Source organism: Fonsecaea nubica (assembly GCF_001646965.1).
Source record: "Fonsecaea nubica strain CBS 269.64 chromosome Unknown Scaff5, whole genome shotgun sequence".
Taxonomy (NCBI): Eukaryota; Fungi; Ascomycota; class Eurotiomycetes; order Chaetothyriales; family Herpotrichiellaceae; genus Fonsecaea; species Fonsecaea nubica.
Genome location: NW_019173678.1, coordinates 83375 through 97260, shown reverse-complemented (window position 1 = coordinate 97260; position 13886 = coordinate 83375). Strand labels below are relative to the sequence as shown.

The window sequence follows — 13886 nt, the reverse complement described above, 5'->3', positions numbered from 1 at the left end:
GGATATCAGACCACCTCTTCAGGGCTCTTCTTTGCATCCAGACCGCATCGACATCTCAACATGCCATGTGGCCGCCACATCTCTTAAGCGACATGGTACATACAGGTGCCAGAGGACGACCCAAGCAGTTGGATCCCCTCGACCATTTTTGGATAGCCTGGACGACGGTGTCCTACCACCACCAACCACTGAAACATACGTCAAATACTCCACAATGGGCACATGGGACTTGACGATTGGATGGAAGATAGGCTGAGCTGGACTGGACTGGACTTTTGTCGCCTAGTCCCCGTCTCAACTGGTGGTAGACCGAATCTGAGAATTCCGCCTCAACACAAAAGGGGGAATCACAGACCAAAGCCGGCAGCAGGACAGCAGGTCTATGGTCATACCGCAGGTACTTGTCATTGCAAAATCTGGCAGATGGGCCTGGACCGGTTGCGCATCTGGTCCCAGGGCCATCAACAAAACTCTTCGATGACCACGAGGTACATTCAGTTTCCAAGACGCTACGTATGTAGATGGTGCTGTCTGTTCCCACCGACCGCCGACCAACGAGTCCAAAGCATGGCGGAACTGCTAAGGTGTCTGAACACCACTAGAAATCCAAACGCTGGAGGCTTCAGCTCGCGAAGCCAGGAGACGCCGTGTCAATACAATGGCCATTATTTTGCCCAACTCATAAACTATGTAAAACTGGACCTTCAAAATCCCCCTTGGCCCTGTCACGGCCGACCCGATGCACCATGGGACCCGGATTCCACCTGACACGAACAAGACGCTGGCGCTAATACATATATTCAGAAACGCTTTTGGGCTTGAAAACAGTCCCCGATTCCAGGTCCCATTACACCTTGAGTAGCTTCGCTGCGTAGTTTGTGATGGTGTCGACCTGAGGGAAGCTCATCTCTTCCAATTTCTGCGCATACGGTGTGGGCACTTCCGCTCCAGTAACACGAACCGGGGGCGCCTGGAGGTAGTCGAATCCGTATTCGACCGCTAAGGCAAGGATCTCTGCACCAACTCCAAAGGCAGGGAAGCCGGATTCAACCGCCATGAGAACACCCGTTTTCTTGACAGACTTGATGATGGCCTCCACATCCATGGGCTTGATTGAACGCAGGTTGATGACCTCAGCTTCGACACCATAGTTCTTTTTCAGCTGTTCTGCGGCGTCCAGCGACAGGCCCACGCATCGGGAAAGGGTCACGATGGTCAAGTCCTTGCCTGGCCGTTCGATCTTCGCCTTGCCGAAGGGAAGAACGAAGTCGCTCTTTTGAGCCTCTGCGCTCATTGGGAAAGCCTGACCGTATAGCAGTCTGCTCCTGTCAGCGTTTTCTTCTCTTCTTGCTTCACGCTGCCAAACTCACTCGTTCTCTAGAACAACCACAGGGTTCGGGTCTCGGATGGCGGCTTTCAACAGTCCCTTTGCGTCCTCGGCGCTCCATGGGGCGACAACTTTCAATCCAGGGATGCTTCCGTACCATGCTGAGTAGTCTTGCGAATGTTGAGCAGCAACTCCGGCGGCGAAACCATTAGGGCCTCGGAAAACAATTGGGCAGGGTTGGATGCCACCCGACATGTAATGGGTTTTTGCTGCAGAGTTGATGATCTGATCAATTGCCTGCATGGCGAAATTGAACGTCATGAACTCGCACACGGGGTGTAGACCAGCCAAAGCTGCACCCACAGCTAGACCGCAGAAGCCTGACTCTGTGATAGGCGTGTCGATGACTCGTTTAGGGCCGAAGCGATCGAGAAGTCCTTTGGTGACCTGGGACATGGTTAGCATCGAAGAGATACAGTGCGACAGAGACCCTCAAGCGCAAGCATCTCTGCTGCAGACCTCTGATGGCCCTTACTTTATATGCGCCTAAAAATCACCGGTCAGCATTGGAATCTGGTACCTAAATGACACAGATCTCACCATTATATTGAGCCACTTCCTCTCCTAATATGAACACCTTTTCATCTTGCTCAAGCTCCTCTGCTAGTGCTTCATTGAGCGCATCACGGACCGTGAACGTCTGCTGTGACCCTGATGCATATCCTCGGATGGCAGGAAGGGATCTAGGTGCGACTCTGCGAAAGGAAGGACGTATTGAGGAGGAAAGGGCAGATCGCTGTGAAAGCAGCCGCGAGGCGTTCGTGAAAAGTCTGGACACAGACATGGTGGGCCGTAGAGAGGCGAGGTCGACTTGAGCGACGTGCTTGTGTCCCGTTCAGAAAAGAGTGGCTTGAAGTGAACAAAGGCCAAAGAAAAAGTTGTTGGAAGTTGAGAACCGACTGACTGCAATACGGAGCTCGGGATTGATTGGGGTTCCCAACACGGAAGCTGCGATCACCGAAGGCAAGGGGGCAACTTGCCAGCCAGCTAGGTAAGGCTTAGCTCAGATCCATAATCCTTGGCATGTTTGGAGTGGTTGTGACCAAGGCTGTGGGAATTGTTGTCATGGCCATGCTGATAACCTCCTAGTCATCCTGCCATCCCACTGCCACCCCAAGACTCGTACTCGTAAAGCAATTGTCAGCGATTGAACCACCAGTCAATTTGTGCTACCTCATACCACATACCAGGAGCTCATTGAACCATCGTACCGTTACACCCTCGCGAGAGACCCAGTATCATCCAGACCAACCGCCGCAGTGACTTTTCATTGGAAGTTTTGGGTATTGAAAGGTTTAGTCCTTGTGGTCGATGTCTCCAGAATGTTTATCTACATCGCGGTGACTTTGGCATTTCTGGTAGAGTCCTCTCTCTCAAAGCAGCCTTCAGCCCCTGAGGCGTTTGCATCTCCTCTCAGGGATTTGCGGTTTGGGCAGCTCAACTTCCTGCACACAACGGACACCCATGGCTGGTAGGCTACCGTCTCTTAGCACCGAATTGTGTCCAAAAAGGGCCAAGGCTCCTACTGTGGTGTTGATAGCATAAGCTAACTGCTTCTCCTTAGGCATGCCGGCCACTTACTGGAACCATCTTTTAGCGCGGACTGGGGCGATTATGTCGATTTCGCGGCACGGTTGAGGGAGAAGCTGGATGCGGAAGGCCTTGACTTATTGATCGTCGATACGGGAGATCGCATCGAGGGCAATGGCCTCTATGACGCATCAGAGCCCAAAGGTCTCTTCACTTTCGACATCTTTCGCGCGCAGCACATGGATATCATCTGCTCCGGCAACCACGAACTCTACCAGAAGAATTCGTCCGAAAATGAATATCTCATCACTGCCCCGGCGTATTTTGACAGCTATCTTGCTTCTAACCTGGACATCATTGATCCAAATACGGAGCAACTAGTCCCCCTTGCGCAAAGGTACAAGAAGTTCACTACCAAGAATCAAGGCATTCGTATCGTGAGCTTCGGCTTTCTCTACAATTTCGACCGAAACTACAATAACACGGTCGTCCAGCGAGTCGAGCAGACCGTTCAAGAGCCCTGGTTCCAAGAGGCCATTCGTGATCGGGACGTTGACTTGTTTGTTGTTATTGGTCACGCTGCCATACGGTCCGAGGAATTTGAGATCATCTACAAGGCTATCCGTTCAGTCCAGTGGGATACCCCTATCCAGTTTTTTGGCGGCCACTACCATATCCGGGACTATCGCAAGTTTGACAGCAAGTCTTACGGCCTTGCGAGTGGCCGCTTCATGGAGACTATTGGCTTCCAGTCGATCGACGGCCTCTCCACGAACAGCAGCCGCTCTACCACTGAGAATCCCACCTTCTTCAGGAGATACATCGACAACAATCTTTACTCATTATACCACCATTCAGGCCACAATGAATCAACATTTCATTCCGAGAGGGGGCGAAACATTACAGAAGCAATCGGCGAAGCTCGTCAAGCGCTTGATCTAGATCAAACATTTGGCTGTGCTCCCAAAGATCTGTGGATGAGCCGCGCGCCTTATCCAAGCGATGATAGCATCTTCTCGTGGCTGGAGCATGAAGTCTTTCCTGGCGTTGTCAGCGATGTCAGGCGAGACGATCGGCCGCGCCTCGTCATATCTAACACAGGAGCAATTCGATTTGACATCTTCAAGGGAGCTTTTACAAAGGATTCAACCTATATTATCTGTCCGTTCACCAGCGGATTCCACTATATCAAAGACGTGCCATACAGCAAAGCCAAACATCTCATCAACATGCTGAACCGCGGAGGTCCAATCTTTGAGAGTGTCGACCCATCCTTCGCCATGTGGAAACTGGCTCCACCCGAACAAATAAGTGTCAAAGAAGACATCGTCCTCTCTTCCGGAAACAGGTACCATCATTCGCAGATGTTGCTCTCGGACGATGATGGCGACAGTCTAACTCCAGGCTACACCACGCATGACGACTTGGGCGACGATGGTGACGACACAATTCACACCCCGATATCCTTCTACCAAGTCCCTAACTGCATCCAATCAACCATCAACCCGCAGCCAGACACCATCAACCTCGACACGGACGAGGACGTCGTCGTAGATGTTGTCTTCAACGAATTCATCGAGCCGTGGATCATCTTGGCCTTCCGGTTCTTGGGGCTCGAGTACTCGGACGATGATGTGGACCAGTACATGCCTGGAGAGAATCTGACGACCTTGATCGCCAAGTGGGTCGCCGAGAACTGGAAGGTCCATTGTAAATAAACCACTGGTGTCGAAGCGTGAGCGCCTGCGTTTCTTTATACGAGGCGAAGGTCAGAACCGCGCGAGCCAGAAGACCAAAAAGGGCTCTCTTCCAAGGTCCCATGCGCCAGACTACATTCACATGGATATCTCATACCGTCCTCACGCCCACCTTGGACCTGGGGTATCATGGTCGACACATCGGAACATGCGACATTGTATTCTTCATTGTCTTCGAATCATTCCGACAGAGGAACAGACGAAAAGACATGCCGCCCATATACGTTTCCATTCGCCAGCATTGCTCAAGCCTCGCATGTCGCCCCTCCAAGTCAACACACGGAAAATGTGACCACATGTCTTGCCTAGAGGTCTAGCTAGGAAACAGGAGTCAAAATTTCCTAGCAGACTCTATTTCGCGCCATCGACGCAAATACAAGCCATGCACGAACAGCACATTTCCATATGCGATGGATGCAACATGTGCCAGTATATATAATATAGATCCATTTCATGTCCAGCTTCGTCATGAACCAGGCTAGCTACACAAACGCTGAGTGAGCAGCCAGGCAGTGATGTCGTGGTCCGATTTTCAACTCAAGTGTTCATCCCAGATCATGGCCCAAGTCATCACGCCTTTGCCACCCTCTGTCGGCCAGCCTTTCTCGTTGACCCTCCCCTTCCCAATGACCACCTCCTCGCACACCCTGAACCCCAGACTCTCATATTCCTTCATGGCGCTCTCGCTGGCCGTCTCCAACCAGACCGGCACCCCCTCGTCCCTTGCCCTTTTCAGAAAATAGTCCATGCAGGCCTTGAAGGCCTTGTTGCTCTTGTCGGGTGGGGCGTCGGGATCCCTCGCAATCATAGCCAGGTGATAGAATGGGCGGGTCTCAAAGTCCGTGTCCTTGTTGAAGTCGGCCGGGTATGGGTCCTCGGAGGGAGCTCCCGAGGACTGCGAGGGCGCTGCGGGTTGGTCGTAGCTGTGCTCCCCCTGGTCAGGGATGGAGAGATATTTGGCCTTCAACCTGCGAGCCGTGCTCCGCCACTCTTGCAGTATGGGACCTGGATTCCGCCGGGCCTGCGAAGGGGGGATGCCGCAGAAATCGGGGGGTTCGAAGAGGGCGGCGGCCGTGAAATCGCCCGACTCGATCAGGACAACATTAGATTTGGCCGCAGCCGTGATACCCAGCGTGAAGTGCTTGGTGAGACGTTCCGGGGTCATCACCTGAGAGACGTCTGCCGAGGGGCTGGTGTTGTCAATCTCGGTGATGAAGGCGGTGGTGAGGGGAGTGGTCAGGTAGGAGCGGGAGAGCAGAGAGATGAAGCTGTCGAGCCATTTCTGGTCCGGAGACGCCGTGGTCTTCACTTCTGCGGACATGATCGGTCTGTGGTGGGAGGATTGGGTTGTGGTGCTTCTAAGAGGTACGAGTACTAGAGAAGTCGCTCAGGCTGAGGCAGATCAATGAGTGTTACAAGACCGCCAGAGTGGACTGGTAGGCAGAATCTAGACGACAGTCAGTCGAACGAGTGAGTGAATCGCTTCTTCTGTTTCTCAGAGTGTCTTTGAGCAATATTCAGAAGCAGAGGGGCTGAAGGAGAATGGAAGAAGGGTGGCCGTGCTTATGGCTTGCCGTCGAACTGCGGACAAGCAGGTGATGGAGGGGTGGACGTTCAACAAGGCCCCGAATGCCGCCAGACCAGATATTGTCACTAAGTAATAATAACTTGGTGCTTGTCCCTGTAGATCTCTATCTTTGGGGCCTTACTCTCCGTACGCTACCACTGGCTACTTGCCTACTGCAGGTAGCTACCTAATAGCAAGATGCTCAGAAGCTTGGTGAGAAGCGAAGGGCTGGCCACCATGCCGCCGCCATACAAAGCAGCGCAGTCACTAGCCCCTGGGTGGCCCCCACTGATGCGGGGCAATGACGAAGGGAAGAGACGAGGATGATGGTTCGAGGACTACAATCAATCAATCACCTCTCAGTGGACAACTGGACTGCCGCCGCCGAGCTTCCACTTCCTCCCACAGCACCAGTAGCTTCTCGTCAATACAATACAATACATTCCTCTCCGTCTGCCAATCCAAACCCGGGTCGCGGTCATGGCCATCACCACCGACCACCGCAAGTCAGTCCTCATCACTGGCTGCAGTCCTGGCGGCATCGGCCACGCTCTTGCTCTGGCCTTCCACGCTCGAGGACTCCGAGTCTTCGCCACGGCTCGAACCACTGGCCAAATCGTCGACCTGTCGGAGAAGGGTATTGAGACTTTACCGTTGGTGGTCGACGACGACTCCTCCATACTCTCCTGCTTCCAAAGCGTCGAAGAATTGACCGATGGCCGTGGTCTTGACTACCTCGGTGAGACGCCCTGACCTGGAGACCTTGTTTGGCTTAAAAACAAAACCAAAAAAAGGACTCTCGAAACTGACCAAAATATCGTTTGTACGTACAGTCAACAATGCCGGGATCTCGTACGTGATGCCCGCGCTGGACGTCAAGATCGACGAGGCCAGAAGAATCTTCGACGTCAATGTCTTCGCCATCATGCGCATGTGCCAGGTCTTCTCGCCGCTGCTCATCAAGTCCCACGGGACGATCGTCATGGTCGGCAGCTTGGCCGGGGTCATCCCCTACGTCTTTGGCGGTGTGTACAACGCCTCGAAAGCGGCGCTGCACGCCTACGCCAACACGTTGCGCGTCGAGCTCGCCCCGTTCGACGTCAAGGTCATCACCGTCGTCACGGGAGGTGTCAAGTCTCGCATCAACTCTCACGTCAAGCGCGTCTTGCCCGAGGACAGCCTGTACGCCCCTCTCGAGGACAACTACATCAGACGCCAAGGCCATTCGCAGGAGGGCGCCATGCCCGCGGCAGCATATGCCGATAGTGTCGTCAAGCAGGTCCTCCCCGGCGCCGGGCCGTGGCCCTGGACTTGGCTGTTGGGGGACGCCAGGAGGAACTGGATCTGGGAGGGCAACAAAAGCTGGCTGGTGTACTTTGTCTCCGGCGGCTACACCTGGACTACCGTCTTTGATCGGTACATGACCTGGCTGTTCCAACTGCACAAGCTGAAACGGAAGGAGGTTTGAATGCCCAAAGCTCGATTTGAGCCCGTGTCCTCGGGGCGTGAACTCGACTCAATGCGTCCCGACGAGACAGTAAAGGTGCGTCGACACCAAAGGCCCTCTCCATACACCTGGAAACCCGGAACCGGTTGCGGATCTGTGTACCCTCGCACTTCTCAAGCCCGCGGGGGAACACAACTCAGACCTGCCATGCTCTTTTCGCCGCCCGTTCCGAGGCGCCACAGTGGTGACGTGATCCCGTTTATCTACAGACGAAGGAGGCCGCTCGTGGCAGTACAAACCTGTCGAAGCAGGTCACCACAGCACATGTGTATGTTGCTCCACTTGGAAGGGGATGTAACGTGCTATTATATCTCGTAGAATTGCCACTGCTATGAGAGAGCAACGAGTCGCCAATCGATGCTGATGCTATACTCTCGCTGTACAGACGAGGAAGAATACTCTTTCGCGATCCTCGTTGGACGATCTATCTGTATATTTATGTACACATGTATGTACAGTAGCCCTCTATTTTGTTGTACACTATTTTTTCGCGTTTCCTCTTTTTACAAATAGCCATAGCCATACCATAGCCATAGCCATGGTCCAGTTCACTTTTTGTACAATGTGCTCGAATATACACTTCCAGGACAATCCTCTCTGAAAACGCGGAACTTATATACCTCGCCGGATCAGGGGTCATGCCGATGCCCTTTCGTATCCTGGGACACCAGCAGTGTACTTGGAGCGGCCCTCGGCGTCAGGCTTGAGCTTTTCCTCTTGCTCTTCCTCAGATCCCCAGTCCATCTCCTGCGTCTCAGTCGCTTCTGCATCTGCCTCTTCTTGCTCCCTCTGGCGCTGTTCGACATCCAAAGCAATGTCCACTCGACGCCGTTCACGCCACTCCTTCCAATACGCCTCATCGGCATCAAGCATTTTCACGACTGCTTCGACCATAACATTTCTCAGCTCGAGACCCAAGCCACTAGACGTGGTAGCCTGCCCTTGACTCTCAGAGTCGCGTTGCCTTCGAGGCCGATCCAGCTTTTCAAGCTCTAGCCATGCGAGATTGATGAATCGATCAACCGTTTTCCTCAATTCCACCAAAATAGCCGCCGCTTGCTCCGAAATCTCTGGCGGAACATCGTCAGGTGTCAAGATACGGAGCCGAAGCCACTCATTGAGTTCCAGTACCTGATCCTTTTGCAGCTTGAGACTCCGACAGAACAAGATGGCCATGAGCGGTGTCACCATGGAACCCTGTTCGAGCCACACGACATCGTCGGGTCCATCGAGCCCTGCTTGTTTCCATGTATATGCCATCAGGCGACCGTGGCTACGGTAATGTTTCTTCTTGCGTCGGTCCCGCCGATTGGTTGCCTCATTCACCCCGTGTTTCGATATCATGCCTTTGAGATCGCGACTGTCAGTCGACCAACCATATTGTCGGCCTTTGAAACTAGTCGCACCTCGCCAGGCGGCTAGTTCAGCACTGACAGTATTGATTAGCAGAGCCTTGACAAGAACCATATTGTTGCTGTTGACATTTAAAGAGTGAGGAAGCGATTCGAAAAGGGTTCTGCCTGGCTGTGGAGGTGAGACAAATCCAACTTCCGCCAGAGCTTCGTGAATCCCTTTGCTTGTCATCATCATATCCTGGTAAGAGCGGTGGCGGATATACTTCGTGTCGCGTAACTCCTGCATGAGGTTTTCATCGCCGGCCAGGCTGGCTTCATGGTACTCTTTGAAGGCCTCGATGATCCAAGCAAAGTCAGTCTCGAACTCTGGGAGATATTTTTGTTTCTCGGCTCTGAGTTTGTCGATACTCAGTTCTAGATTGGATACCAGCGGAGCTTCAGGATCGTGACAGGCAATAATCAGCATAGGCTCCAGACATCCGAACAGTGATCCCAAGAGAACGCCTTTTCCAAGTGCTGGATGGACCCCCAAGCGCCACAATAATCTGCCTAGGTCTGTGATATCCCCTTTATCAGTCAACGCGCCTAGACTCTGCAACTGTCTGACGGCGCTCGCAACTGATTCCGGTGCGGGTGGATCTATGGTGTCGAGGAGGAGACTCTCGGCATCGACGGTTTGGGGGAAAGCTTTAAACTGTAACGCCAATTCCGCAAGATCGGACTGCTCGATCTTGGGACGTTGCATTGGTCGAAGCGAGTCATGGCGTTCCTTGGAGAACAGAGCATAATAATGACCGTTTCGAACCCGTCCAGCACGACCGCGTCTTTGAATTGAGCTGGTCTTGCTGATCCAAGCATACGGCAGGCTCCGAGCCAGGGTCGAAGGGTCAAAGAGACTGTTCCGCTCCTTACCAGTGTCGATAACATAGACGACGTCTGGTAGTGTGATCGAGGTCTCTGCAATATTCGTCGTCAAGATGATTCTCCGACAGCCTTCTGGAACAGGTTCAAAGACCTGATCATTCGTTTCCCGGCGCCGAGAGTGAAGTTTGAATAAGCGGAACTTATTCGGATCTTGGAAGTCAAGTCCCAGGCAGGCAAAGCGGCCACTAGTCAGAAGAAGCTCGACTTTTTCCATGTCTGTTGAACCCGGAAAGAACACCAATACATCGCCATCAGGCTTGGTCTTCGCGATATGGACTATAACGGAGACAGCTAGGCCCACGCGCATTGGACCGGTGAATCCAGGAGAGTCAATCTCATAAGGAGCACCTGGCAGCGGCAATACCTCGTCAGAACTAAGTGCACCTGAATGCGATGATGCCAGCTTCGTTTGCCTGGCAGAAAAATGCAGCTCATGTTCAATGTGTTGTGCGCTGGATTGCTTGTGACCACCCTGGATCAATTGGCGTATAGAGGGATGTAGGTCCCCCTCTTGAGACAATTCTGAGAGGATTTCAGGCAGATAGTGGGCTTCGACATACGCACGCCTGCCTTCTACGTCAAGGCTATCGACTTTGAGCGTAGTACCGTCCTCGGCAGGTTGCTTGAAATAGTCGACAAAGGTCGTCGGGTCGATAGTAGCACTCATTAGGATGACCTTGGGGAAGCTCTCCTGTGCCACCTTTCTAGCCCGGATAGTCTTTCGCAGGAGTGAGAGGACAAGATCGATCTGGATATCGCGTTCGTGGACCTCGTCAACAATGATGTGTGAATGGGATGACAAGGTTGCTTGTGGATTGGCTATGAGGCGATTGAGTAGGATCCCTGTCGTACAATATGTTATGCTACCAAATGGACTCGGAGACCAGTTATCGTTGCGAATGTGGTAGCCAACGCTATTTCTCATGGTATCATGGCGCTCATGAGCCACTCTGTGAGCCACAGAGGTCGCCGCCATCCGCCGGGGTTGGGTGCAAACAATGTTTGTACAAGGGCCTTTTCTAGACATTATTCTGTCATCGAGAATGATCTGAGGGACCTGCGTGGTCTTCCCAGACCCTGTTTTGGCCAAGACAATCACCACATCATTGTCTTCAACCGCTTTCAGCAGCGCTTGCGGCGTCCCCTCAGCCATCAGAGGTAATGCCTGCCTCGATCGAAGAGTCTCCTTCATCTTGCCTTGCTGTCTTGCTAGCTCAAGATTATTCTTCATCTTGGAACCGAGTCTTTCATCACTTTTCAATGGAACTGCAGGAACCGTAGAGTTGGTCTGTTGTGGGGACGGTTTGAGAACGACTTCATCGAGCGTGAGCCCGTGCGTGTGAGCGAGCCTCATCGTCTCTAAAGCGGATTCGAGATTCACTTTCGGAATACTGATGCGAAATGGTTTGCGTGCCTTGACAATTTTCGCTCCCTGCGCTGTGGAAAGCGGGTCAGGATCATCTTCAGTACTGTCGTCGCCATCCCTGCCAGAAGCCACCGACGAGACATGGCTGGCGTCCTCCGGTCCGCTGTGCAGGAGTCGTGCTGAAGAGCATTTGGAAGGCCGAATGCATATGGCTTTTGTAAGCTGTTTGGAGGTTCGAAAGGCTAGCCCATGTGTGGGAATCGAACACGGGGAGGAAATATCATGAATGGGGTGGACAATGCATTGCAAACCGCGCGGGTGCAGGTTCTGCTTGGGAGGGACATTAGAACATTTCCATTGGGAAAGGAGAGAGCAGCGAGTTCATACCAGTGCACACCGAGCCCACATAACGGGAGATTGATCCCTTCATCTTTGCAACATGTGTCTGACGAGAACAATCTCAATGATGATCGTGGAAAAGCTACCAAGAGGGATACAAGCACATTTCATGGGATTGAGATGGACATTTCTGGAGAGAGAAAATCACTCCGCATTGGAAATTCCTCCTAACAGTTTGATGGATTTCAGTGGCCAGATCTCAGCCAATAGGATCTCGTCATGAACCACGATATCACGTGCTATTTCCCCACCTGCCAATACGAGATACGCGGATTTGATATCGCAGACTCAACAGTTCCTGCTTCGATACTCCATGATACTCACACCATGTTCCAGTTGCGGTGAGGTTGATTTCTCAGCTCATGGCTGCCTGTGTCTTAGCATGGATCCTACAAGCGGGCCATTTCGTCCTCAGCCGACGAATAACCTGCTCATATTGTCAATGAGTCACAGTCATGGACGACGCTTCAATACCAACCTTTGTCCGCCTTCTCTTTCAAGGAAAACCATCTATGTGGGATACGCGGGATGCTAAACAGCGAGAAAAGAGCGGCGTGGAAGTTCCAATCCTCAAGGATAGTGCACCTACAACGAGAAATGCAGATAGTGGTTGCACTGTATCGGGAACAGCGCAAGCACCTTCGGGAAACTCGACAGTGATTGGTTCATGGCTGCGTCGTATACAGACTTTCAACTCCCCCACAATACCGGATTGGCCGACCAAAAAGTCTTACCAGCACTTTGTTTGCTTACGCGCGTTGGCTTATTGTCGCTGCTATTCGCGAGGGGCATGGCCGTTCTAACTGATGTCTTAAAACCTCGGCGCGGCGCTGACTCGTGCTATATAAGTCAAGAGCCTCGTCCCTCTTTCAATGGGTGAATAAGAACTACCGCCCTCCGACCCCTCACTGAACCTCCCTTTTGTATCACCATCAGAAGGATACCAACTTTGTCCCCCTCATAATGGACCTGCTGGAGAAGAAAACGCTCAAGGTCACACGGGGCTTCACCTATACCTACTACACCAGCCCCGCAAAGGATGGTCGCCCTACATTGCTCTTGATCCATGGTTTCCCAGACGCCCCTGATACCTATGAGGACGCGATCCGAGACTATTTGCTCCCCAATGGGTACGGTGTGATTGCTGTAGACTGCTTGGGCTACAATGGCACCTCCAAGCCCACGGACAAGGAGTCGTACAATATGCAGCTGATGACCCAAGACCTCAAGGAGATCGTGGACAAGGAGGGTCTCGACAAGGTCATTTCCGTCGGTCATGACTGGGTAAGTATTCCCTGCAATGCCCTGATCTGCCAACCGAACATTTCTCGTCATTCACTTTCCTCGATTCTGACGCTCATGAATCGTGTTCAACAGGGCGCCGCCGTCGCACAACGCTTCTACAATTTCCACCCTGACCGTGTGTGCGGCCTCATTCTTCTGAACGTGGCCTATATGCCTCCGTCACCGGAACCATTCAATCTCGACAACGTCCTCGAACTGACCAAGAGTATCTTCGGCTACGGCACCCACTGGTACTGGAAGCTCTTCACGGCCGACGACGGTGCACAGGTCCTGGACGGGCACCTGGACGCCATGTGGGACGTCGCACACGGCGAGCCCGAGACCTGGCTCGAGACGCTGTGTTACCCCGATGGGTTGAGAAACTTTGTTCTGGCCGACAAGAGACAGCCCACGATGGCCTACGCGACCGAGGAGCGCAAGCAGAAGTGGATCGCCTCCATGAAGGAAGGAGGCTTCGACGCCCCGCTCAATTACTACCGAGCCATGGTGTTTGGCGTGCAGCACAAAGCTGAGGCCAACATCCCCAAGGAGAACATCCCCGTCAAGTGCCCGTTTTTGTTCTGGGGTGGCAAGAGGGACATGGTCTGCAGGCCTGAGTTGCTCCAGGGGAGTCTGGATGCCGGTTTGATCCCAGACAGCACGCAGGTCGTGGTTGATTCGGGCCATTGGGCTCATTTGGACAAGCCCAAGGAGTTTGGCGAGGCGCTGGTGGGCTGGCTGAAGGCGAAGTTCTGAAGGAATTCAGTATCTTTTCGAAGCGGTTGAGAGCTGGGAGATCGCGATTGATTC

At 52.9% G+C, this 13886-nt stretch overlaps 6 protein-coding genes across 6 annotated transcripts; 3 read left to right on the top strand and 3 right to left on the bottom strand.

Annotated features, from left to right (window-relative positions):
• Positions 1-847: 847 nt before the first annotated feature.
• Positions 848-2171, bottom strand: AYO20_01209 (hypothetical protein; the record flags this gene model as incomplete). The annotated part of the gene is made up of 4 exons (XM_022639515.1): positions 848-1319; positions 1371-1774; positions 1863-1873; positions 1928-2171. The coding sequence occupies 4 exons, from the start codon at positions 2169-2171 to the stop codon at positions 848-850; spliced, it is 1131 nt and encodes a 376-aa protein (XP_022504351.1).
• A 538-nt stretch (positions 2172-2709) lies between these two features.
• Positions 2710-4635, top strand: AYO20_01208 (hypothetical protein; the record flags this gene model as incomplete). The annotated part of the gene is made up of 2 exons (XM_022639514.1): positions 2710-2858; positions 2952-4635. 2 exons carry the CDS (start codon positions 2710-2712, stop codon positions 4633-4635), a joined length of 1833 nt encoding a protein of 610 aa, XP_022504350.1.
• Positions 4636-5206: 571 nt separating this feature from the next.
• Positions 5207-5995, bottom strand: AYO20_01207 (hypothetical protein; the record flags this gene model as incomplete). The annotated part of the gene is made up of 1 exon (XM_022639513.1): positions 5207-5995. The coding sequence occupies one exon, from the start codon at positions 5993-5995 to the stop codon at positions 5207-5209; it is 789 nt and encodes a 262-aa protein (XP_022504349.1).
• A 726-nt stretch (positions 5996-6721) lies between these two features.
• Positions 6722-7709, top strand: AYO20_01206 (hypothetical protein; the record flags this gene model as incomplete). The annotated part of the gene is made up of 2 exons (XM_022639512.1): positions 6722-6980; positions 7075-7709. The coding sequence occupies 2 exons, from the start codon at positions 6722-6724 to the stop codon at positions 7707-7709; spliced, it is 894 nt and encodes a 297-aa protein (XP_022504348.1).
• Positions 7710-8384: 675 nt separating this feature from the next.
• Positions 8385-12461, bottom strand: AYO20_01205 (hypothetical protein; the record flags this gene model as incomplete). The annotated part of the gene is made up of 2 exons (XM_022639511.1): positions 8385-11556; positions 12382-12461. 2 exons carry the CDS (start codon positions 12459-12461, stop codon positions 8385-8387), a joined length of 3252 nt encoding a protein of 1083 aa, XP_022504347.1.
• Positions 12462-12755: 294 nt separating this feature from the next.
• On the top strand, positions 12756-13832 carry AYO20_01204 (hypothetical protein; the record flags this gene model as incomplete). The annotated part of the gene is made up of 2 exons (XM_022639510.1): positions 12756-13076; positions 13170-13832. The coding sequence occupies 2 exons, from the start codon at positions 12756-12758 to the stop codon at positions 13830-13832; spliced, it is 984 nt and encodes a 327-aa protein (XP_022504346.1).
• Between the last annotated feature and the right edge of the window lie 54 nt (positions 13833-13886).